The sequence below is a fragment of the Venturia canescens genome, chromosome 8, assembly GCF_019457755.1.
Source record: "Venturia canescens isolate UGA chromosome 8, ASM1945775v1, whole genome shotgun sequence".
Lineage (NCBI taxonomy): Eukaryota > Metazoa > Arthropoda > Insecta > Hymenoptera > Ichneumonidae > Venturia > Venturia canescens.
This window is the reverse complement of record NC_057428.1, coordinates 18,438,430-18,463,674: the sequence shown is the minus strand read 5'-3', so window position 1 is coordinate 18,463,674 and position 25,245 is coordinate 18,438,430. Positions and strand designations below refer to the sequence as shown.

Here is a 25,245-nt window from a genome sequence, read left to right as displayed (position 1 = left end):
ACACGTTAATAAGATATCCTGTAATACAAATCCACTAACAATGCGTTTAATCGGTATGTTAAACTTGGTCTAAAAGCGTTTTTAAAACGTAGCACTCATTTGACTAGCATGCAGTACAGTAGTTGTTATCTTAAAGCTCTTATGGCAGGGCACACTTCCCATGCGACGATTTGTATTCATTGAAATAAGATCCTCCCAACTTTGGAGAGCCAAAAACGAGAGTAACAAAATATAATGTTTTTAGACATCGATGATGTCTTGAGAAAGCTTTGTTACGGGTGAAAATCACTTGGGAATGGAAAAAGAAAAACACTTGTTTGAGGTTAACGAGTGTTATGACGACACGAACGGTGGAAGGTTCGACGACAGCATGAGCCAGCTGGTTTAAATACAAATATGCATACGCATTTTACTCCGAAAGTATTTAAGCCGTTGTCGCGTTGTATAAAAAATAGATTAATCTGAAAAAATGAGTTAATTTAAATAATTGCGAGAATAAATTTTAATGGTTTCTTTGATAATGAAAAGAGCAAAAGAGTTCAGTCGCTTTTTTGAGTAACACGTAACGCGTGATCTTTCTTAAAAAATCTCACTTCTTTCTTCATCCTCACGATTTTCGTTCAATCAATTATCTCCGATCGAGTTATCATGAGAAAAGTGTTGAATCCACCGACTCCTCGAACAAAATCGAATGAGTTTGAAGAAGAAATGTTTCTCAGCGTACTAAAAAAGCTTTTTTTTTTTCTCGCTTTTTGGAAAAGCGTACTCCCCGTTCGCGGTTGGTCGCCTCGACGAAGTTTGTTCGTCGATAACAAAGCACTTTTCGTTCGGAAGAGCGTCGTTGGGATCTCGAGGGTGAGCAAGCGGAGCAAACTTTTCCGAGTACGTTCCTGAAAAGTCTCGAATTCACGATCGAGTCTTGAGAATAAAACTGCGGCGATTCTCCAACTGCAATGATTTCCTTGAACTTTGAGCTGCTATTGTTTCTCGGTATCGGAGGGTTTCGGTCGCTCAGCAGGAGGTGAGAGGACGAGGTCGAGGGTGAGAGCTCGCGCACAAGCTGGTAGCGCGTGCAGCGCGGCGTTAGACGCCGCACACGACGCTGACAGTTTCAGATCTTTTGGTGCTCGAAGCAAGTGCAGGGGAGAGACTAGACGAGCTCCGAGGGGCAGGGGCCGGGGACGGGGGTGCGGAGGGAACGCGGCCGACCCGTCGAGGGTGCCCGTCGAGTCTCGAGTCTCCGAAAAGCTCCGAGGGACTCCGAATCTCTGTTTTTCCTCATTTTAATAACGTTTTAAGTATTTTTTCAGCAGGTTCCTCGGATTTTAGTAAAACTCCAAAGAAAATTGATAAAATTCGAATGCAGTGTTGAGGGCGGAGGGTCTCAAGCTCGGAGTAGAAAACGTAAATATTCAACGCGACGTGCCGGCTCGTTGGCGAGCAAGAATCGCGCGCACTTTCGTCTCGACTCGGATCTTCGGCGTCAATTGACGTCAATGGGTCTCGATTGGAACGGGATTCAAGGTTCCTCGATCGAGTTTTATTGGAGGGATCACGAGAGCGAAACGAGTAAATGATAATTGAAAGAGCGAAACGCTGGGAGCCCGGGAGAATCGGCGCGGATTTGGCTCCTCGTCGCCGCGCGTTCCCACTTGTCTCCCCATTTTTTCTGGCCTTATCACCTGCTTTTTTGTCTGGTCGCCTCCTCCTTCGGTATCGCGCTTTCCTATTACAGGGCGATACGCGACTCGCGTACGCGCTGTTCGAGATCCGCGGCGACGGAAACAGACCCGCGCGCGCGGCCGCGCTCGATAAGAGAGAATCCGAGCGCTGGTGCCTGGCACCGCGCGATCGAGACAACGCGCTTCGTTGTACCATTTTTCCCCTCCCGCTCCCCCCGCTTCTTATCTTCCTCCAGGGCGTCGACGAGTGCGTGCACGCTCGACGCTCGCTCGCGGCACGCCCGTGAAAAACGCCCTGCTGCCGATTATCGCGCCGACGAAGGCGACGCGCGGCCTCTCGTCGCGCCTCGGAGCTCCGGTCGAAATTTAACGATCGATCGATCGCGACGGGCGACGCAAGAGGCGAGCAAGAATCATCGCGCTTTCGAGTTTGCGACTCCGGCTTTTTTCTCCCTCTTTCCCAGACGGACGAATAAAAATTGGTTCTTTTCCGCGGGTGCGGCACTCGGGGAGTGACGAAACGAGCGAGTCGGCTCCGAGCTTTCGGGGAACGGGAGCGGGTCCCGGAGGAAGTGGAGGAGCGGGAGAAAGCCCGGCTCGAGGCTCGCGTCCCTAATTTTTAATAAAGGAAAATTGAAAGAGCTGGGAACCGGAGAGAGGCAAATGAGAGCGGAGAGCTCGCTCGTTTCTCGTTTTCAGGAGCCGAGCAAACATCCCTCCGCGCCGAAATAAGCGGAGTCAACCGGCGTGTGTTTTCGTTTGTTTTCCGTCGGCGCGCGCGTGCACGTAAAAAAGGTATAAGCGGATTAAAAAACGCGCGGGGGAGGCCGAACCCGGCGTCGCCGACGAGCAGAAATTCTCTCCCGTCCCGCGTGGACGGCGGGCGCTTTTTCTCCGATTTCTTGCCCCGCGGTGGGGGCTTTGTGCCCGAAAAGCTCAGCCGAGAGACAGGAATTAGCGGAGATAACGCCGGGGACGAGGTGACGCGGTCTTTCCCCGCGCGTTCCCGTCCAACCTTTCAACTCCTTTTTCGAGACTCTGTTTGCTAACTGGCTCTGATTTTTCCGGACCCTTTCCCCGGCCGGCGCGCAGAGAAATTTCAATTAATCGCTCCTCCGGGAAACAAAAGTTCGATCATCGATAGCCGCGGAAAAACGGGTCCGAGACGCGAGGCAGAAAAGACGCGAAAATACGCGCCAGGGGAGGAAAGAAGCCGACTCGTTAGTGGCGAGCAATTAACGCGACAGGAAATAATGAAAGGGGAGAACAGATTTCACGGGTTTTTAAACCCCCGCCGCCCTCGGCGGAGCAGGCAAACGAGCGAGAACAACGGCGAGGAGAAACGAGCGAGTTTTCGATTCGTTAGGCGCCAGGACGAATGAGGCGAAAATCGAGTTGAGTCTCTCCGCGGGCGTTGCTCACCCGAGAATCGAGTAGCGGAGGAAAAACCCGAAAAATTTGCTCGCCCCCGTTCCTTAACGACGAAGAAAAGCCTCGGGACGTAATTGCACCGGTGAATTAAGCGGGCGACGACGGAGCTGCTGTTTATTCAACGATTCATCGAAGCTCACTCACGCGGCAAGGGAAACTGCGTTATCCCTCCGCGATAAGAGTGCGCCCGAGCCGTGCTCGTTGGTAAAGAGGGCGGCGCGGCCGTCCCCGAGCTCGTTGCGCGCGGCTCTGGCGCCCGGAGCCCGCGAATTCGCTCGTTTATCGATCGCCGCCTACTTTATCGACTCGCAATTATCAATCGCAGGGATCCTCGGGCCGTGAATGTCCGCTCCGAGTGCAGTTGAATCGAGTGAATTTCGGGCGGAGCCACCGACCGCCCTTCGTTTTTGTCCACCCGCGGTGCGTCGCGCTCCCGCGAGTTCGTTGCCTCGGGAATCCGCGCGAACGCGCACGGCATACGAAAACAAAGAGGCGGAGTTCGCCGAGGCGAGAAAAGCGAGTCTTTTCCAACGCGGCCGAGGAACGAGCGACTTATCTTTGTCCGGCAATCGAAAGCGATCCTCCGATACAGAACCGAGCCCGGTGGAAAGCCTCTCCTGCGGACACGCACGTACGGCGGAGCCCCGGGGGGCTCGCGGAAGCTTCGCGGGGGTCGGAGGAGCCGCAGGATCGATGCGCTCGGCGCGCCGGGTTTAACGGACTCGAGGACAATGAGCGATTTTATTAATCGACTTCGCCCGATGCGTCTCGCTCCCTCGCCGTCTGCGGGATCGTCTCGTCGCTTTGTTTCGAATCTTCGCACGATTCCCGAGCACCACCACCGAGCTTCCGAGTCGACCAAAACGCCGCTGAATCCTCGCCCCCGGTCGCTCCTCCAGGGAACGAAGACTCGGCGAGCCTCGATGACGCTGAAGTTTGCAACGTTGGAGTCCAACGAAATGATGTAAAAAAGCTCTCCAATAATTCCAGCAATTCTCCAATTTTGTTTCATACCAAATTTGCAATTCATGGTTTTTCAACTTACACCAACGATTTCGTGAAATAAAAAATTGGTGAATTACAAATGTCTTTTTTGTTAATTTCGTTGAAATCCAACGTTGCAAACTTCAACGTCGTGAGCCTCGGACCTCGGCGAACGTCAGAACTGTCGAGCCACTCGTCCCGGGCCTCTCGATTGACGATTTCAAGCCGCACGCAGGTACTGACCTCCAGGTGAGGTTCCTGTAGGGCCACTTTTGTCCGTGTATCGTGTACCTCCGGTGTCGCGTCCTGGCGAACCTGCGATCCGGGTAATCGGCCAGCCCGCACCTCCTGGAGCTCATCAATTTTCTCGTCTCCTCGTCGATCTCCCCGGTCACCGGGATTCCACCGTAGTTCTGAAATCAGAGATAATAAAAACCGTGAAAACTCGCTCGACCGGAGCCCGACGGGGGGAAAGAAAGATTCGGCAACCTGCAAGTGCTTTATCGCCGCCCGCAGCTGATCGTCGGTCCTCAGGTTTCCGGTTTCCCGGTCGCTCTCCGGCAGGTATCCGTACTTCGTGAGATAGTTTTGCTGCAACATCGAACGAGTTGGTTTAATCGAGGGTCGCGCGGGGCAACGCGAAACGAGGAAATGAGTCGCGAGCCGAATCGAACCGCGGTCCGCGATCGTTTAGCGAGAGATTCCCGCGATATTAGCTCCCGGGGAACACGATTATTCGAGAAATTGATAAATGGACGTAGCACGGAGACGGGAGGGCGAAACTCTCGGTGAAACGCACTTAACGCCCGCCGCGCCCGCTTCTCCTCGCTAACTCGAGTCAATTCGAACCACTTGATAATACGTCAGGCTCGATTAAGCCTTCTGCCGCGAGAGACGACACCGAGAAAGAGGAGAGAGGAGCACGAGATACGTTACGTTTTGCACTCCCGACGTATTCGACGATTGAGTGCTTTCCCTCGTCGTTACGCGGACCTCGATCCTGACCTCCGACTCGCTTTCCAACTACCTCAATCACCGGGCAACCGCGCGCGTTCTATACGAGATACGAGGATCGCTCGAGGCGCTAAACTCTGCCCAATTGATGCGTGCGTACAACTCTCCTCTCGCAGAAATACAATTGTTTAATAACTCACTGAACGGGAGAAAGATAAAGGGAAGGAAAGGACGAAATAATGATGCGAGAAAAGCCGTGTCACCTCGGGAAAAACACTGAAGCGCGAGTCCTCGATGCGGCGGAGACGACGCTGAGGCTCGCGACGTTGGGGTCCGAAGGGATGAAGAACGAGAATAATTGATTTTTTCTCCTTCACTTTTTTGAGGTTCAGGCGGACGGTGCCCGTAGAATCGTATCTTACAATTCGCTCGATTTTCATTTCCTAATTAAAGATATTTTCACTCTAAATTAATGCGAGAGTTATTAACTCGAGATTGTAGATCAATTTTTTCAATTCATTTTTTTCGCTGATGAAACTACGAGCCATTAATTGAACGGGAATCCAGCCCTGAGCAGCCCCAAATTTCATTCCTCCCTGGCGAAAATACTACAGTTCTTTATGCCAAAAATCGCTTTAGAGAGCGCAAAGGCGAATGGATGGAAAAAAAAAGTGTTAAAAAGACGGAAGCCCGTGACAAGAATGTGCTTATTTCGGCTCCAATGCACGGAGAGAAAATTTCACTAAAAACTACTACGGTGCCATAGAAGTAAGCTTCCATATCGGTAATATTTATTAATTCTTATGAACATAGACAGTCATTTTTTGTGAAGCTACTCGATGAAAATCGATGATCGATGTCAAAATAAATACATCGGTACACATGTATATCGGTATATTATCGTACAATCGCGAATGAAATTCAGTTATTTACGATAGTTAATTTCCAAACGCTTTGGCGTATGATCGATGCTTGTGTTCGAGCTCCTCAAATTTTTCCATGTTCAACTGTAAATTTAAATTGTAAAAACAGTACTAAGTATAGCAAAACGGCATAATAATTCTACTTGACAGTTCGTCATCGAGTCAACATAAATTTTACAACGTTTCCTTGGTGAGCTATGTTAGGAAAAAATAGCACGCGGTTTAAACCTTCGTCACAGCAAAATACGCAATTTAAATATTTTCATTCAGAATTAACTTGGAAATGACAATATTTTTGGTAAAAACCTTCAAAACGGGCGTTACCCCAATACCACGGCAGCACAGTAATTCTTACTATATTTATTTCTCTCCGTGTAATAATTCCAGTCACTCTCCAATTTCGTTCCCTTGGCGAATTCGCAATTCGTAGTTTTTCAGCGCCGACGCATCGTGAAATGAAAAATTGGCGAATTACTAATGTTATTTTCGTTAATTTCTTTAGACTCCAACGTTGCAAACTTCAGTGTCGAACTTCATTGTTATTGTGAACGTTTTTCACAAACTTCGTAAGAAGCGTTCATTCGTTATATGGAAAGATGGACGATTTTTTACTCATACCCCCCAAGACGAACTCTCTAAGGTGTTCATTTCGCATGAGCGTATTTTTCGGTGTCTCAAATCGGGGCACTCGAAATTCGGACCGATTCCGAACCTCCGCGAGAAGTCGCGGTTACACAGGAAAAGCTTCGGCTTCTGCCACTTTTCCAACTTCTATCGTTAATATCTCTTTTAAGGATTTTCCTCGATTTTCTCGTCGCTATGGATTCCTTAAATTTTTTTCCATCCGTGAGACAGTTTGATCAGGAATTTAGAATTCTTTGGTATACGAATTATTTAATAGAAATGTGCTGACGATGGAATCTCCGTGAGCTCCCGTATAAATTTTGCGATTTTTCAAGTTTTCATTCTTCATTAAATGTTCGATAATCGGATCTGAAATTTCGTCAATCTATTTACATGCACTTTAGCTGCGCTGTAATTTAAAATCACTTATTTCTCGAATGCTCGTGTTCGTGAAAAGAATACCTTAAAATTTGATACGCGTGTGAGTTTAAGCCGTTTAAGCTCTGTCTAAATATAAAGATTTTCTTGAAAAAATCGTTTCCTGAACGGACGATCTTAAAAAACAACGAATTGCAAATTCGGTAGGAACGAAATGCGAGAATCGGTGGAATGATTGGAGAGTTTTTTCGATGATTCAGTTGGACTCGAGCGTTGCAAACTTCGGCGTCATAAATTGAGGGTAATTGAGAGTTTTGTTCATGAACGTATCCGCGACGTTATCGAAGAGAGTTGAAAAAAGGGTGATAAGGGGAGGAGCATCGGGGTGGATTCGAGGGCAGATTCGTTCGGGCGATTGCATTGTTCGGCGTGTTTACGCTCGCGTCACTCTCCCCCTTTGTGTATTTGGCGGCGCGTGTGACGATACGAGGGAAAAACAAAGAGTCAGAGAGAGATATATTTGCGAGGAAGGTCAGCGCGTGGTCGATGCTCGGGCGCGCCCCGCCGCGGGACCGCGAGAGCGTGGAAAAAGTTTTGCATTTGGGATCGCGCTGCTCCGGATTCGGCCAGGGGCCGCGCTCCTTTCCGCGGGAATGTTGAACCCCGAGGAAACGGGGAGCCGGTGCAACAGCGTCGAATTATTTAACGCACGATCCGGCGCTCGGGCGGATGCCAGTTGCGAAAGAATGCTCGAGATCAAGAGACAGAAAAGGCGAGCGCGCGCGGCCCGGGAATGCGCGAGGACGCCCGGTCGCTCGGCCAGCCCCGAGGGAGTCCGCGAGCCCCGCGCGGGGCTTTTGACCCTCCAGCCAAAGTTCGCGAGTCCCTCGCCGCCGACGAGCGTTCTTTCCCATCCCGCCGACTTCCTTTTTCGGTGCCTCCCGAAGGAAGCGGGCGCAGGAGGAGCGCCGAGAAAGCCACCGTCCCACAACCGACGAATAAAAAAGAAGGTACGAGCCAAGACTATCGCGGTCGCCGCTACCACTCGCGGGCCCGTGCGTATTAGTATTCGGAGAACGAAAATTACGTGGGCGCGCATCCGGCGCCGGAAGTCGAGTCCCGGGTCGCGCGTGCCCCCGGAAACGGCGATTAGGCCGTTGCCGCGAGGCTGCTCGAGCCGAGAGACAGAGAAGAGCCAACGCAGCGGGGGAAAGTGGAGGAGGAGAGAGCCACGAAGAATTTGAACAAAAGGAGAAAGCGCCCGGCGCGCGGGATGTCGCGAATCTTTGTCCCCGCCGGCTCGAGCGTCTTGCGACCCGGGCGCAATCCTGAGCCTCGCTCGCGGGATCCCAGAAGATCGTCCGGGTCGCGTCCAGCAGGGCGTTCTCAGCGACAGCGACGGGCGTCGATTCTCTACGTGGGACCCGGCTCCTCTCCCTTTTCCCCGTGCGCCCTCAACTTTTCTCGCGTCTATATATAAAGCCGGCTATTAATAGCAGCGAATGAGCGCGCGTTTCGCTCTCGCGCTCCGTCACTCACAATCCTCTCGCGACTCCCCCGGAGCCGGGGGGAGCTGCGAGACACTCGAAGATGCACTCGAGAAGCCGAGAAATTCTCCGGCGACTCGTTACATAATTATATTGCAAATCCGGCCGCCATCGATCGACCCGGAAACGATAATCTTCCGGAGAGCAAACCGACGACGGGAAAGCGAGAGTCGAGTGTGGAGCACGCGGAGCGAGGAAGGTGGCAAGAAGAATGAGAAAAATGCTCGTTAGAGACGCTGCGACGCGTTACCGGGAACTCGCGCGCCCGAGACGGTCCGAGACGGAGACAGAGACGCGAGGACAGAAAAAAGGGCGAGTTTTCGCGGGCCCCGATCTGCGGTTGTCGAGAAAAGGGAAACGCGTCGATTAAATCTGCGCAGAAAGATCGCTCAAGCCCCGAATCCACGCTTCCGAGGGCCGCGCTGGCTCCTCAGAAAACGTCCCGACGCTCGAAAAGTCCTCGATGAGCGACGAGCAGATTCATCGGGAACGGAGAAAGCGCGGAGAGCCCGCGGGCACAAGGCCCCCGATTGTTTTTCCCGCGTATCTCTCGGCGACGAAGAATTTATCGGGCACTCGCGACGTCGAGGAGAGTCGCGGCGTTGGACCTCTCACTAAAAATTCCTCCGAGATACGCGAGCACCGCGAGACCGATTGAAGGGGAGAAAAAAGGCACGAGGGCACAAGGGACTCGTTGTTTGGTTGATTGCGGCGCCGGGGCAGGTCGCGGCACATCGAGGAGGCGGCTCGCGACAACGATGCGTCGCTCCGATTTCCTGGTGAGGAGGATCAAAGTTTCGGTGCAAAGTCGCACTTTCGGGGGGGACAAAGCGACTTGAGATCGAAAAACAACGTCACCGCGCGGCGCACGACGGACCGGGAAGACGCGGTGCAACGAAGAGTCACGAAGAGCCGAGGAGGAGGAGGAAGGAAGGAAAAAATGTGGCTGATTCATCGGAGGCTGGCGAACGAGACTCTCCGCCTCGAGTTTTCGCTCCTTCTTTTTCCCCCATTTTTGAAATCCCGCTCAACACGCTCTAATGGAAATTTACATCACTGCGGCGTCCTCGCGATTAATAGGCGGGAGCGAAATGAAGGCGCGTCACCCGGACGAAAATAGGCAAGAACAAAAGATCGCGCGAGAGAATCGAATCGCGAGCGCACGCTCCTCGGGAGAGTCGCGCGAACGGGCGCCGCAACGAGGGTGTAAAAACAGGGGAAAAAGAACGCGAGCACAAACGGAAGGGAACTCGAGACACCGCGCGCGGAAGCGAGAGAGTCGGCAAGGGCGGCGCGTGCGAGGAGCACCCTCTTCTGGCCTCTGGCCGATGAATCAACCGGCAATAAAGCAACGCCGCGCGGGGGATCTCGCGCGGCGCCGAGACTCCGCGATCGATTCGACCTCGCCTCTCTCCTCGCCGCGGGAGGGGCACTTCCGGCGGGTCCCGACACGACGGATTTCCTAGCCACGCTTCTTCAGCGCTTCTGTAATCCGAAAATTTTCGTCCCTTTGTTTTCACGAGATTGGCCGAAAAGCTCCCGGCGCCCCGCCGCGACGCGGGGCTGTTTTTCTATTTTTGCGTCGCGGAAAAAGCACGAATGCAAACGCGCCGTCGCCCGCTCCCGAATTCCGGACCTGCCTCTCAACATTTTTTTTTTTCGCTCATCACACTTTCGTCTCGTTCGACTCGGAATCGCATGAAACGTGTTTCGAACCCATCGTGGGAGGTCACTTTTTCGATTTTTTCAATTTTCGGAAATTTTCAAAATTTTCGATTCTTGGAATTTTTTCATAGTCTACTGCCTTTGAAATTTTTTTTCCCGGTCATCACGACCCATCGTGGAAGGTCATTTTTTCGATTTTTGATATTTTCGAAAAATTTCAAAATTTTCGATTCTTGGAGTTTCCCAAGTCTACTGCCTTTGAAAATTGTTTTTTTTTGGTCATCACACTTTTGTCCCGTTCGACCCGAAATCGCATGAAACGTGTTTCGAACCCATCGTGGGAGGCCATTTTTTCAATTTTTGCAATTTTCGAAAAATTTCAAAATTTTCGAATCTTGGAATTTTTTCATAGTCTACTGCCTTTGAAATTTTTTTTTCGGTCGTTATAACCCCTCGTGGAAGGTCATTTTTCGATTTTTGATATTTTCGAAAAATTTCAAAATTTTCGAATCTTGGAATTTCCCAAGTCTACTGCCTTTGAAAATTGTTTTTTTTTGGTCATCACACTTTTGTCTCGTTCGACCCGGAATCGCATGAAACGTGTTTCGAACCCATCGTGGGAGGCCATTTTTTCGATTTTTGCAATTTTCGAAAAATTTCAAAATTTTCGAATCTTGGAATTTTTTCATAGCCCCTGACCCTGACCCAGTGCAAGAACCCCGGCAAATTGGCGTCTCGAGGGCTCCACTCATTTTTACGAAATTAGGTCGAATCGTGATCGCACACAAACGCGCTATTTTCAACATTCGCTGTGCTCAGTCTCACTCACGCGGACGCTCCCGCTGCCTTATTATCATGGAAATTAGAATTGCACTTTTTCAACCGCTCCGCGCCGAACGGGCGAATTAACGTTTGTGCAAACTCGCCGTACTGTGTTTTTACGGCGTCGCACGAGAACCACGCGCGTTACTCAAGAGTGGCGAAATTCCCGCTTCATCCTAGAAAAAATAGCAGCTCGGAGCCTCGCGATCGACGCGGCCTCTGACTCACGAATGTGGCAAAAGATATTTTTCTATCCGCACAAGGAACCCGGCTCGTCGCATTTTCCAGTGGTTTTTCCTTCGAGAGAATCGAAGGATGACGAAGAACGAGATTACGAGATCCGCAAAGTCAGAAAAAACAAAAAAATACGATTTTCGGGTACCCGAGACCCGAGAACAAAAAAAAAGAGAAAAAAAATGATTTTTTCTGTGAGAGAAAAACGTTTTTCCGCATCCCCTCAAAACCTGACGATCTTCCGGTAGACTTTTCGTCCAGAAATTACCACCGAGCGCGACTCAATCTCGCGCGGTTATCTTCCTCATGAAAAAACGAAGAAAACGATCCACAATAAAAGTTCATTATCCCACGCGAAGAGCGTTTTATGCCGAGGACAAAATTCCGAGCGTTTCCGTCCGGAAAAACGCAACTCCGAAGCCCGCAGAAGAAACTAGAGAAAAAAAAGTTGATAAAACTCTGAAATTTCTTCACTGCGATGCTGTCAGATTTGTCGCCCTCTCTCCGTCCCGTCCATTCCCGATGGAAAAGCGGATAGATAAATACACGCGCGCACACGAGTGTGTGACGCATCGTGATGGATAGTGTTGGGCTCAAAGACAAAAGAAATTGCAGGCCGTGCGTGCGATAAGAGAGAAATAGGGGCTGGGGCTATGACGCGTCACGGCGTTCCCGTATCGATAGGTCAAGCGCTAAAATGCGTCGTATATAATGCATTACGAGCATTAATCACCGCGGGATGAAACGAAGGATAAACGATAAATCATCGGATTATGAGTGAGCTAGTGAACCGAGCGACCGACAACAACGGGACACGAGCATGCTTTGTGATTAATGACGAATTCGTAATGAATATATAAAAGCAAGAGGGAGGATATCCGATTGGGCGTTCGAGGAAGCGTTCGATCGTGCTCGAAGAGTCGATAAAAAACGATAAAAGTGAAAGAAAAAAAAGAACGACGATTTTTTCGGAGAAACGTTGAGGAAGATAAAATAATGAGCGCCTCGAAGGAGAGGATAAAAATCATGGAGTGAATGAAAACGACGAACGCGCACAACGGTCATCACGGAATACTCGGAACGGTTTTAACCTCGAAAAATAAACTGTCAAAAGGACTTGAAAGTTCGGTTGTTTCGCGGCAGGTTTTAAAACGACAAAAGATCGCGAGCAATGAGTTTACAGGGAAAAATCGACACAGAAAAAAATGGGGGAGAATAAAATTGAAGGGAAAGAGAAAATTTGGAACGAAGTACTGAAGCGAGTCCGTGACAATGAACAAAGGACCGTGGTCGAGGGGAGAAATTCGAGGAAAGTTAATCGAGCGCACGGAATTCCGAGAAAAGGCTCGAATTCGTAGAAAAACACAGAGCAACTTACAACGTCGTCGTCGGCGTAGATGACGGAGTTGGCGGCAACGGAGGCTCCGATGCTGATGAAAATGATGAAAAGAACGTGGGCGATCATATTTTGTTTTGATTTAGCTTCGGATCACTTGCCGAATATCCTTGTTTTCTTTATTTTCGTCGAAGCGGCTACAGAGCCCAAGAATTCAGGGAATTTTCGACCCAAGGTCACTTCACGCTCGCGGGAGGCTCGATTATTAGAGAACAACGCGACGCACCGTTCCCCCTGGCTCGATGATGAACGATTTTCTTGTTTAAACACACGCCGGAACGAGCAACGGTCACAAAGATTTATCGCGCGGAAGCGCCAACGGCAGCGCTTCGATCGATCTGTCACTCGCACCAAAACCTCGGAACTCCGAACATCGCGGACGTTACGGAGACGCGAATGACAACACTAAACACTCACGGGCACAACACTCGCGCGGCGCTTCCTACCGACCTGTCAATTTCGTTACGACTCGTTTTTTTTTTGCCGCACTCTTTTGCGTCCCGCGTGTTTCACCTCCTCCAGCGAAATCCTCTCCTCGGTATCGATCTCCGTGCTCACTCTCCTTCCGAATAATCCTCCGCCGATGGGGCCGCGGACACAACCGCAACGACGACTCCTTCCGCCCGATTCTTTTCCTCCGTGCTGGGGCTTTCCCGGCGACACGCTGCCCATCCGCCGACCTACAACCACAATCGACTTAACCAATATTTCCTAGACCATTTTTTCCCTCCATCCTCAAACGCGCAGTCAGGCTGATTCACACTCGCGAGACCTTCGCTGCCGTTACATGCATTTATCGATATGAACGAAGCAGCATCGAGCTTTAACCGATACAATGACACTTGTGTTTTCTTCTCTTTTGGCCTGAGGCCACATTCTTCTCTCTCGGATCCTGTTTTGTTCTGTGACTTTTAGGACCGCCTCGAGTGACGGTTGCGCTTCGAGGATCGCGCTCGGGACTTTGTTCGAAACTTTCTAAATTGAAATTTCATCGGATTCAATCGATTTCATTGAATTTTATTAATTTTTAGTCATTTTTTTCTCTCGTTCGTCACTCTTCGGAAACGGGTGGAGACGGGACTCCCTTCGGGGTCACACACTCACCACACCGGTGCGCAAATCTGCGCTCGGTCTCTTCAGAACGTTTTCATTCCATCCATGAATGCACGGAATTGATCTTACAACGGGACTTTTTGGGGGTAAAAATTCCTCAGTAATCGATTAGGTAGATTAAAAAAATATAAAAATCAAGCCTTATTGTGGAAAAATGGGCAAATCGAGGAAAGGAATTTTGAAAAGCTATTTTTTATCGTTTTCGTCGGTGCAAATTTGCACCAGCGTGGTGTCTACGGGTTGAGAATAAAAAAAAATTTCTTTTTCGTTGCAACCATGGATTTGATCGTTCTGAAATTTTTTTCGAATTTGCTTTCGCCGAGTGGGGGTAAAATTCGTGCAATTCGTTGATAAACTCGAGAAAATGTTTGCTCCCAGGAGTGGAGTCGCAGGGGAGAACGAAATCGCGATGAGCAGTTGGCCGAATAAATTGAAGTTCTCGGTAACTGGCGACAGGATTCATTCGAATATGCAACTGTCCGCAGCGTTGGAGGGGGAAAGACGCGGAAAAAATGGTCGTCGGAGTGAGAGCGAGGAATAATTTTCATCGTGTGTTTCTAGTGCGGAAAAATGAGGAGCGATCGAAACTCGGAAATAACGAGTGAAAAGTGCGAGGCCTTCGTATCATTTTAGTTTTTTCTCGCCTCGTCCGCGGCGGCGGTTTATCTCGACTCGTGGGCATCTCACCGCGGAGATCGGCGCTGCACCCGCGATGACCTCCTTTCCAAACGCGTCGAGATAAAGAGCGTGCCGATATCTTGGAGAGGTTCGAGAGAGCGTCGAGCGGGGCGATTTTGACAGATGATTTTTCGCCTTTTATTCGGCGAGTGACGGGAGAGCCCGGGTGTTTACACTCGGCGGCTCGATTCCGGGAATAATCGAGGGTTTCGCGTTCGCGCGCGATTGAGAAAGGTTCGAGCGAAGGTTGCGGGGAGCGGGCGAGGCGAACGTAAACTCAGCCTCGCGTGAGAATAACTTTTTTGAGGTTTCTTCCCCGGCGAGGAAAAATCCGGCGAGCCGGAGGACGAAAGCAGAAAACATTTCACCACGCACTTGTCACTTTGAAATTTCATATATTTAGCAACTCGCGAGGAAACGGCCTACGTGTTATTCCGCTGCGATTCGACAGAGCGTCGAAGGACAGGCGGGAATCGAAACTCGTTTCGCCGACGCGATCATTCCCGAAGATGGTGCGCGGTATGAATAAGCGCGTTGTCGCAACGAGGGGAACGCGCGCCGGGGATCCGAGGCCCGGGGACTCGAGAGCGAAGAGTCCGCGCGAGATCGGCAGCGCGCGATCGCGTCACACTTAACGAGCAGCTTCGACGAGCTTCCCACGATCTAAATACCATTTTCGATAGCAGAACGAAAGAGAAGAAAATTGTAAAAGGATCGGAATTTCTGAGAAGGATCGAGACCGTTCGACGATTCCATGAAACATAAATGCGATGAAAAAGGCTCGGGAGTGACGAGAACAACGAGCGGAGACGAGAACGACGACGACGACGACGACGACGACGGAAGGATAATCGACGAGGGGCTCGGCGATTTATACTCGATTTCTCGTCCTATTTATGAATGAACGATGATGAGAAACGCCGAGATGGAAGAGAGTCGTATACCGAGAAGATACGATCGTGATCCCAGCGGGCAAGCCCCGTTTATTCGTGCGTACGTGTGTGCGCGGGAGGGCGCGTGTTCGTCTACACAAAACGGCTTTTGTAACTAATCGGGTTGTTGAGATAGTCCCCGAGTTGAATACAGAGTGAGCGTGTGAGTGAGCACGAATCTAGATATGCGCGTTGAACGGGATATTTTTCTTTCCGGCTCGGCCGAGCAGTCTAGGCTTCTTTAATAATTTATGATACGGCTACCGAGAGGAGACAAGTCGCGTGTTTGTCTCTCTGTTTCTCGAGAGTCCGTTGGCACACGCGATAATAGTATTTGCTTAGAGCCCCTCGGGCATTGGCGGATTCCAAATAATCAACAACTGTCCGGACGGAAAAAACAAACAAATTCGTCCGCACCGCCCACGGGGGAGAGAGAAAGAGATGAAAAATCATTGGGAGGCAGTAATAAAACACCGAAAAAGCAGCGCTGCACGTTGAGCACGGGAGCGTAAATACGGGCCGGAGACGAGAACTCGACACGGGTTACACACCCACGTGTTTTCTACGGATCCTCCTCGCTCGAGTTTTTCTCGGCAGCTCTCGCGCGATCCATCGCCACGACAGAGAGAGAGAGAGAGAGAGAGAAGTGCGGAACGCACGCATATTCCGCACCAATTTCCTGTGCTTTTATACACTTTCGTCGGATTCCCCCGTACACGCTCTTTTACAACTCGGCCGGCGACCGCGGGAGAGAGAACGAGTCACGAGAAACTTTCGTTCAAGAAGGGACGTGTGTCACAGCGGCGCGAGCGCAAATTTATTTTTGCTCGCTCTCCTCGACACTGGCACGTGAATGTTTTTATCCTCGCTGAAGTGAATGATTTGAAAAAAGTGAAGGAGGGCCAAAAAAAAGTCGCAGGAATTCGTGTGCACGTGGGGACCGATAGGTTTTTTCTTCCTCCGAAAACTTATTATTATTTTTGTCATTACCGGCTGGATCGGACGAAAGACGAGTTTGACGAAACCGTAGTAACGCGCGATGCACGCTCACTACGTATTTTCTCTATCGTAAGTATCGCGCAGAGACATTTTTCTTTCCTTTGTTCGTCACTCTTCGCCTCGCGATGTTTAACGGTAATCCAAATGCGTATTGCCCGGCCCCGAATTTCAAAGCAACCAAAACAAAACAATAAACAAAGAAACGCTACTGTGGAATATATAAAAAGCGACAGGAAGAAACGGTGCGTACGGTGCGCCGCGTGCCGCGCGACTGTCCGTCTCAGTCTCCGACCGTTCGCTCACCCCCTCCCCCCGCCCCGCCCGCCGGACGCGCCTCAACCCGTCTCGTTATTTATCCCTCTTGCTCCTCCTCCACATATGTATCCCCTATGCAAGCGCCCTGTCTCTCACTTTCTCACCCACGCTTTCGGGGATCGTCTCTCTCCTGCGCCTGCTGCGCTCCCACGACCTCGCTCTTTTCTCTCTCTCTCTCTATTTTTCGTCACATCTGTCTCTAACGAGTGAAACCCGATCGCACATACGCGCAGTTGCTCTCGCTCCGGTCGGTAATTTTTTTCAAAATCAACTCCGGATCGAGCGAAATCTTTAATTATTCAACGGAATTTGCTGCCAACGATCCTCCGAATCTTCTCACTCCGCCGAGAACCGGGCATGAAGCTCATCAGAAATTGTGAAACTCCAACGCTAGAATTATGAACCTACAATTTAAACGACTGCAGACACGCCGACGAGCTCTAAACTACAATTGTTAAATCCGAATGATGAAAATTCAAGTTTGACCGCGAAACCGCGAACAACTCTCAGCCAAATTTCATATTGCGGAGGGCTATTGCAGTGAACTGCAGCATCGGCTGTTGCAACCGGTTTTAAAAATGGCCGCGCGCATCGGCAGCGCCACGTGCGGCACAACTGTGCACGAATTCGGGCCGTTTCGTCGTCGACGTTGAGCCCGAATTTCCTAGGAAAATATTGTCCCAACAAATTCCAGTTGCGGTGTAGCTCGTATAGATAAGAAGAACGAAAGAAAAAGAGAAAAAAAATATGGTGGTGCTTGCAACGAGAATTCCTCTCGGCATGACCGCGGTTTGAGGTTGTCGAGCGAAGCGTGTGCGCGCATCTGTGCTCGTTAAACCGCGCGAGCAGCGCGGGTGCGTCTCGACGTCGCATTCAAGATACGACACAAAAAGGTACAAAAGAATATGTAAATGCGTTGGGACAATGACCAGCGTGCGTCTTCCTCTTTCGTAGAAACTCCAGAGCGTTTTCCATGAGATAACGTCTTCGTTCAACGCGCGCGATAAAACTTACGATGAGAATTTATATCCCGTGCGTGAAAATAAGGCACGTCGCTACGGCGATGTGTGCGGTGTTTCGTTATACGTGAACTAGCTGCTACTGTCGTTCGATGTCACTCCACAAGCAAAATAAACCCAAATATCGCTGATTTCATATTTATGTAATAAAATTGTCAGAACACACGAGTGTACAATCGTTATTTGTCTTGCTCTTTCCTTTGGACTCCCGTGACAACGAAAAAGAGGAAAAATCACATTGCGAATGGATAAAATAAGTACAGGAGATGCTCTCTCGTATCAGAATGATTCAGAGGCGCATTAATCGCGTTCCGCGACAGACCACCGGAAGTGACTGATTGTTCGGAAGGGTGGTGACCTCCGTGGCCTCTCTCTTTTACGAGGGTCAATCGCCTTTTTGCCAATTAAAACTCCGACGTCGACGTCGACGACAATTGGCACGAATCTCGCTTCGGTTCATCGCTGTCGATACTTTAACTATATATTACAAATAAAGAGTACAAAGAAAAATAAAAAAAACCTCCGCGAAAACCGTCGTTATTCGAGTATGCGAGCAGAGCAGGGCTCCCGCCACTTTTTTTTAACACTTCCAATCTGCCATTTTGCTGCCACGATTCTTGACGTGGGTCGATCTCGAAACAAAATATCGGAAATGAATGAGAGTTCTTTCTCCGTTTTTGCTCGCACGAGTCGAGCAATGCGAGAATAAAAATTGTCAGAGGTACGAAAGGAACGCCAGCGTTGGCGATTGAGAATTCGGCGAGGGTTCTCTGACCGAGAGGTTACGAACCGTGGCGCCACTTGTCGACCCCCTTCGCCACTCCTCCGCAGTAGCGCAGTAGTTCTCGGCCCACACGCTCGCACTTAAATATATATTTGTATACATATTCGCGTGTACGATGTTCCGATAAAAAAACTTGCACGCGTTGCTGACTCTCGGCATCGAACTTATCCTCACAGTGAGTTCTTTTGATCGCGCGGAAACATCGAAAATCAAGAAAACAAGAAATCATTTTGTTTCATCGTTTTATTTCATTGTACCTCTTTCGTAATAGTACAAAGATTAAATGAAGATTGCAGGATAAATCCGCCTCGATGAGCACCGGATCGCCCCAATTCCGTAAATAACGTAGTCATTGCCTGCTTTACGATCGATGCGCCCCGTACGCAATCGTAAACCGATCGTGTGGAAGGTCGTTGGCACGCTTGATATCGCGACTGTACACGATTTATCATAAACACACTCGACACACATGACATAAAACAACGATAAATTTTTTACTCGGCTAGCTGAGAGGTCCGATGTTATTGCTCCCTGTGTAATCAAAGAATTTCATCAGATAAGTGAGCTCATAACAGATTACAAATAAACATTTATCTCTTGAGGTGTTTCTATTTCATTTTTGTTATCGCAACAAACGCTCTCGGTGGTCAACGAGAACCGAGTGAAACGAGTACGAGCTTGTCATTGTCGGAACGAATAGGTGTTACGTCCTCGACCAACGTCCCGCAGTTTTAGTCGTTCCGAGGCTCTCGACGCGCGAGCATCTTCTGCGCGAAGAAGAAAAAGCCTCAGATCCTCGGGGGGCCACTTTTTATAATTTTCTTGGTTCTTTGGCCTCTCGATCAACGCACGATATCGCCGCGGATCGAAGGGCTCTCCCTTAGCAACATCCGTGAGAGTAAACTTTCAGTTTTTTATCGATTTTTAACTTCCTGGACGAAATTAACTTCGGTTATGGTTTTGCATCACGTGGCATGAACTTCGACGCTTTATTGTCCGAAATATCGGTGGCTCGTTAGAATATAAAATATACTGGGACTCGGACCGTTACTCGGTCGGTACTGAATCTCTCGTTGGAGCTTTTCTTCACTCGGAGGATTGACTTTTCGAACGGAGAGATGAAAATTAACGCGATGTCTCCGGAGCTCGCTTTTCCTGTCTTCTTCCTCATTTTTCTGGGTGGGAATGTGGTCCAAGGGAAGATCGACGAGCCGCAAATTCGTCGGAGAAACTCCAACGAAACGGTAGAAATTTTCGTCGGGACGGCCGAAGCTCTTGAGATCATCGGCGACGAAACTCGAACGGGGGAAGAAACGATCCTGGTCAGGGTTTCGCCTGCCGTCGTGCCGAAACCTCCACCTCCTTTGCCAGGTCTTTTGTATCCTCGCGAAAGCGAGTCTCGAGAGGCGAGTACAGACTTTTTCCTTTTTTCCGTTAATTCCGGCCTTCGATGGTGAACACTTTGGTCGTTCGACAGGTGAAAACCCTCGACGGGCTCTGGGACTTTGTTGTTTCTCCGTCTGGCGACTCCTTCAAGGGTCATCGAGAGTTTTGGTACCAGGAAGCTCTGTCGAAGGTAAAAAACGTTGGATAAATAATATCGTTAGAAAAGAAACCGGGAATGACGAGTTTTTGGGTTACAGTCGCCGGAAGTGATGCAAATGCCGGTCCCTTCGTCGTACAACGATGTGACGACTTCTCGAGCCCTCCGGGATCACGTCGGCATCGTTTGGTACGAGAGAACTTTCTTCGTACCACCTTCGTGGGCGGATCAACGAGTTTTCCTGTACTTTGGCTCCGTAAATTATCTCGCTCAAGTGGTAAACACGGAAATCTGCAATTTATCATACGTCAAAATATAAATAAGCAAAATCGAGACACTGTGCTCCTTAACGGGGTCGAGAAAAGCTCCGAACATTCGAGTCAAAAACGTTTCATTGTAATTGAACATTTTCATCCCACGAGGCAACATATTTGTGTTGGAAAGAATGTTCGGCTCGTCGTCAGTGAACGACTGAGTTTACGAAAATTAACAAAAATTTCTCGCAGTGGTTAAACGGCCAATTCTTGACCAGCCACCAAATCGGGCATTTACCTTTTGAAGCTGAGGTCACATCGCGACTGATTTACGGGACGAAGAACCGTGTCACAGTCGCTGTCGACAATAGATTGACGTGGACGAGCATTCCGCAGGGTAATATCGTCAAGAATTTAAACGACAATGGCACGACTTCGCTTCTCCAGACTTATACATTCGACTTTTTCAATTATGCCGGGATCCACAGGTACGTGTGGAATCTCTATGAAGCGTTAAATGTCGCTGTTCCAGAAATGTTCAGCTGCGGCTGGATCCCACGTATTTTAGCAATTTTCTTCAAAAGCTATCGATCGTTTTGGTTTCTCAGGCCCGTACTGCTGTACACAAAGCCTCGGGTTTACGTCGAGGACATCACGGTGAAAACGTCCGTATTCGAAAACGTCGGAGTCATTGAATACTCGGTCCGCGTGGGTGGTGCGAAAGAAAATGAAACGGCGAGTTGTTCGGTAGTTTTGAGAAGAAACGACGATCGTCCAGTTGTTGAAGAAAAGAATAGAAACTTGACGGGTGTCATCAGAGTGCCGGACGCGAAATTGTGGTGGCCGAGAGGCATGCACCCGGAGCCTGCTCATCTTTACACTCTCGAGGTGAGATCAGTAACGAACTTTCGTCCTACTCGATTCGTGATTCTTCCAGAATTCCTAGTTTTTCGTCGTTCTGCATTCCTCTGTGCTCCAGGTTTCCGTGACAGGCTCGAACTCCTCGATCCACGATATTTACAGGCTTCCGATCGGGATCAGGTCCCTCCATTGGACCAACACGAGCGTTCTGATCAATGGTAAACCAATTTATCTGCGAGGCTTCGGGCGCCACGAGGACTCTCCTATTAGAGGCAGAGGCCTCGATCTCGTGACGATGACACGGGACTACGAGCTCCTCAAGTGGGTCGGTGCGAATTCTTACCGGACAAGTCACTATCCGTACAGCGACGAAGTTCTCGAGATGGCCGACAGGTACGAGGGGCACTTTCTTCCAGTTTCTCTTGTAACTGTAAACATAACGCGACATTTGTTTTTAACAGGCAAGGAATTCTCATCGTTGACGAATGTCCGGCTGTGGACATCGAGAATTATTCATCAGAGCTTTTGACTCGCCATGAAACTGCTCTTTCAGAGTTAATAAGAAGAGACAAAAATCGACCGTCCGTTATAATGTGGTCGATCGCCAACGAACCTCGATCTCAGCTTACCGGCACTGAAGAATATTTCGGAAGCGTCGCGTCCCACACTCGAAATCTTGATCCCACGAGACCGATCACTGCAGCGTTGAGTCGTGGCGCTTACGTGAGTTATTTTTTCCTTCCTCCTCATTCCGTCTTGATCCTTTAACGATTCTCTTCATTTCTTTGGGGTCCGCCGACAGGAAGACAAAGCTGGCCAATTCCTCGACGTCATCGGTTTTAATCGCTATAATTCTTGGTACAGTAACACTGGGTGCCTCGACATGATCATTACAAATCTCGTTAACGAAGCCACCACGTGGAACAAAAGACACAACAAACCTGTTATTATGTTCGAATATGGGGCTGATACCGTCGCTGGAATGCACGAGGTTTTTTAGTTGGAATTCATTTCTCTTTATGCGTCGCGAGTCAACATTTTGAAATGACTTTTCGTCTCTTCGTGTTAGCTCCCTTCGTACGTTTGGAGCGAAGACTATCAAGCGGAGATGTTCTCCAGACATTTCATGGCTTTCGATCGTTTGAGACAAGCAGGATTCTTCATCGGAGAGTTCATATGGAATTTTGCAGATTTTCGCACCGCTCAAAGTAATTACTCAACTCGTTTGAAGTGAACAACTGAATTTTGTTATTTCTTGAACGTCTTTCATGTTGTTTTTTCTTTTTCAGCTTACACTCGAGCAGGGGGCAACAAAAAAGGCATTTTCACTAGGACACGGGAACCAAAAATGGCTGCTTATTACGTGAGAAAACGCTATTCACTTCTCGGTGCCAAACTCGACGGATCCCCAATTCCGGATGACCTCGAATTTTATGTGATGGGTGACAGTGGCCCGGTCCACGAAGAGTTGTAAAAAGTTAATAGAAAAATCCGAAAACTGTCATATTTGAGCTTATAAGAGCGCAGCAGCGCTCGAACGGACTTTTTTTTTAAATACTTGTCGTTGAGCTGCTACTTTGGTTCTTGGTCCTCACCTCTCTTGTCCTAACTTTTTTTTTGTACTTGTTGATATAAATTGGGAAAAAATTCCTTTGTTAAATAAATAGAAAAACTCTGTTTCAAAGTTGGCAAAATTCTTGAAAATGTCTCTTGTAAGAAATAAGAAATGCCTGCTCATCTTTCCTCAGGCGAAGGTTCGATGATTTTCAGGCAAGCATCAGCCAACTCGACAAAAATTGGTTCGGTCATTGCAGCAGCGATAGCTTTTGTCGGATCCTCATCAATCAAAATGGCTTTGACAATGTCACGAACGTGCGGATTACTCAGGCATTTCTTAACCTCTTTTCCGTCACGGAGAAGTCGCAATTTTTCTAAGGCCACGGTATCCTCTGTTGGGAAATCATATTTCTTCTCCTTCGGGTTGTTTTCTTTTAACTCGGTTTCGAAAGGCTCGCAATTCTTTTCTTTGTGGGCTTTACAGCAAACGAAGGAGCAACTGTCAAAATGGAATGAAACGTCAATTTTCCTTCAAATTCAAACTTTATCGTCGTTTGTTTTACTTTGAAATTGTTTAAAAACATTCGTGAACAACTTACTAAGGCCGTTTGCAGGTTGGACATTTGTAGTTTGAATTTTCCTTGCTACACACGCTGCACAGTTTCATGTTTGCTAGAGTATTTGTTTCGATTGAAAATGATATTTTTTATTTCTTCGAAAGAGTCAAAAATGTCATTTATTTAAATGATAATAAAAGTGAAGTAGAAAAGTTACGTCGCACGCGGGCGGTTACGCACGTGTCGTGCTCGGATGGCTCGGAAAAAAAATGACTGTCGCGTCAGTGTCGGTTATCCGAACTACGCTAGCGCCGTTTGTTTGTTTGTAGTTTCGTCGATAAAGCAGCAGAACCTTTACGTGAAAATTTACCGTCGATAAACCGGTACAAATAAATAGAAAATATTTGAAACGAGATTAAAATCTGCGGAGCGATAAATTGCCTGAAAGACGGAACACCGTCGGAAGCGCGGAGCGTGTAGTATTGCGGAAGTGTATCATATACAAAAGTATGCGTCGGATGAACGAAAGCGTGTCGCGTTCCAACCTGAATCTCTCGATATGCAAGGAATCCTGCACGGCTTCAACGGGCGAGTGCGGGCGACGGTCAACCGGATCCAATTGGGTCGAATGATTCAAGGTCGTTTGCGGCCATATACTACGCCAACGTGCTATATATGAAATATAATCGTGCCGGTGCGTATCGTGCCAATCGAAGAGCGCGGGGGAATAGAGGAGGTTCAAAATTTATAACCGGTGTTCTGCAAAAGGTTTGGAGAGAAAAAATGAATGAGAAAACGATCTTACATATATATAGCGTCATAGATCCGGAAGAAAAACGTTTTTCGCGCAAGAACATTCACGCGTCACCGGTGACGCGCAACGACGAGATGAGATCCGGATGGAGCTTTTTATTAATGAAGATAATTGCGACCACCGGTTATTCGTTATTTTTTGCTTATTCGTTGCGAAAAATCGCGGAAGTAAAAAGAACCAAAGTTTGGGGGTCGGTTGGTTTTTTCGTGTCGTGCGCGTGTGTCATCGTCCAGCGAGAGAAATTCGGCGCAATAGCTTTTGAGAATTTTTATTCGAGCACGAAATACGAGTTTCTCTCGCCACGAGGAGTGAGCCGCGATAGCGAGTCATCGACTCGCGCCGGGGTACGTCAAACTTGGCCCAGAAACCAAGCCGGAACCACATTACTGGAAGGAATCAATGACCTTGGCCACAGCAGGCAGTGAGCAGCGTTCCGCCAGCGCCGCCGCAACGATGTCAGCGCCTTTTTACGGGCGCGGGAAATTCCGACAACGATCGACGATCGCGAGGGAATCGACGGCAGCGACTCTACGATCCGCAATTGACACGCGCGAGCCCGTCTTCCTCCCATGAATCCGAGGTCGTTGTGCCGCCTCCGTCTTTTCAGCGCAATTCCCTCAGCCTTCCTCATCAGCCAATAACTCTTTACGCTCATTCCCAAATTCCCGTGTACAAAGTGCATACATGAATTTCTCGACGAAAATAAAATTCACAGCCCTGGCTTTTCTAACCCTACTTTTTCCATTATCAAATAAATAATTTCAGAAAAACATAAGGACATTGGGACATAATTATCCTGCGATTTATATAAAATGAGAGAATGAAAAAAGGCGCTACTGTAATCATCCATATTACGGAAATGACAGAACAGCAGGCGGCGCCTACACGCCTTTTCGTAACGCCTTTGTTTAAGAACGTGTGCGCTCGCGCGCGCGCCCGTTTTGCTTTTATATTTTTTTCGGTCGAAGGAATGATGAGTGGCTAGAATATACGTTTTCCGCGCGTCCTTTCTCCCTCCCTCCTCCTCCTGCTCGATGCCTGTAACTCGAACTTCCTCTCCGATGCGAGTATTTCTCCCGTCACTTCTCCCCTTCACCGCCGCCCAGCGAAACGAGTTTCATTAATGTGTGAATCGCTCCGAAGAATATTTGCCTCATAAAATATATACACATATAAACG

At 48.9% G+C, this 25,245-nt stretch overlaps 3 protein-coding genes and 1 long non-coding RNA gene across 4 annotated transcripts in view; 1 reads left to right on the top strand and 3 right to left on the bottom strand.

Annotated features, from left to right (window-relative positions):
* The window catches only part of Mmp2 (Matrix metalloproteinase 2), a 44,053-nt gene extending 27,431 nt beyond the window's left edge, over window positions 1-16,622 (bottom strand). The window contains exons 1-4 of the mRNA XM_043425699.1: window positions 16,354-16,622; window positions 12,623-13,320; window positions 4,587-4,688; window positions 4,341-4,510 (exon numbers count right to left, since the gene is read on the bottom strand). Coding sequence (XP_043281634.1) covers window positions 4,341-4,510; window positions 4,587-4,688; window positions 12,623-12,709 — 359 coding nt within the window. The 5' untranslated portion in view covers window positions 12,710-13,320; window positions 16,354-16,622. The remainder of the gene's footprint in view (window positions 1-4,340; window positions 4,511-4,586; window positions 4,689-12,622; window positions 13,321-16,353) is intronic.
* Window positions 16,623-18,705: 2,083 nt separating this feature from the next.
* Window positions 18,706-20,717, bottom strand: LOC122414721 (uncharacterized). Its single transcript, XR_006261806.1, has 2 exons — window positions 20,576-20,717; window positions 18,706-20,314 (listed from the first exon to the last, which is right to left on the bottom strand). It is a non-coding gene; the product is annotated as an uncharacterized lncRNA (long non-coding RNA).
* Window positions 19,599-22,644, top strand: LOC122414719 (beta-glucuronidase). The gene is made up of 10 exons (XM_043426269.1): window positions 19,599-19,886; window positions 19,958-20,056; window positions 20,124-20,300; window positions 20,530-20,765; window positions 20,886-21,165; window positions 21,257-21,531; window positions 21,600-21,861; window positions 21,941-22,129; window positions 22,208-22,346; window positions 22,428-22,644. The coding sequence occupies exons 1-10, from the start codon at window positions 19,599-19,601 to the stop codon at window positions 22,610-22,612; spliced, it is 2,130 nt and encodes a 709-aa protein (XP_043282204.1). The 3' UTR covers window positions 22,613-22,644.
* Window positions 22,645-22,791: 147 nt separating this feature from the next.
* Window positions 22,792-23,536, bottom strand: LOC122414720 (zinc finger HIT domain-containing protein 3). The gene is made up of 2 exons (XM_043426270.1): window positions 23,295-23,536; window positions 22,792-23,194 (listed from the first exon to the last, which is right to left on the bottom strand). Exons 1-2 carry the CDS (start codon window positions 23,360-23,362, stop codon window positions 22,873-22,875), a joined length of 390 nt encoding a protein of 129 aa, XP_043282205.1. The 5' UTR covers window positions 23,363-23,536; the 3' UTR covers window positions 22,792-22,872.
* Between the last annotated feature and the right edge of the window lie 1,709 nt (window positions 23,537-25,245).

Excerpts from the sequence above, each read along its gene's own strand:
- LOC122414719 (XM_043426269.1), top strand. The coding sequence starts at position 19,599 with ATGAAAATTAACGCGATGTCTCCGGAGCTCGCTTTTCCTGTCTTCTTC. Across the intron at positions 20,766-20,885 it reads AATTATGCCGGGATCCACAG|GCCCGTACTGCTGTACACAA; the intron begins GTACGTGTGGAA and ends TTGGTTTCTCAG. Across the intron at positions 21,862-21,940 it reads CGTTGAGTCGTGGCGCTTAC|GAAGACAAAGCTGGCCAATT; the intron begins GTGAGTTATTTT and ends GTCCGCCGACAG.
- LOC122414720 (XM_043426270.1), bottom strand. The coding sequence starts at position 23,362 with ATGAAACTGTGCAGCGTGTGTAGCAAGGAAAATTCAAACTACAAATGT. Across the intron at positions 23,195-23,294 it reads CCAACCTGCAAACGGCCTTA|TTGCTCCTTCGTTTGCTGTA; the intron begins GTAAGTTGTTCA and ends CCATTTTGACAG.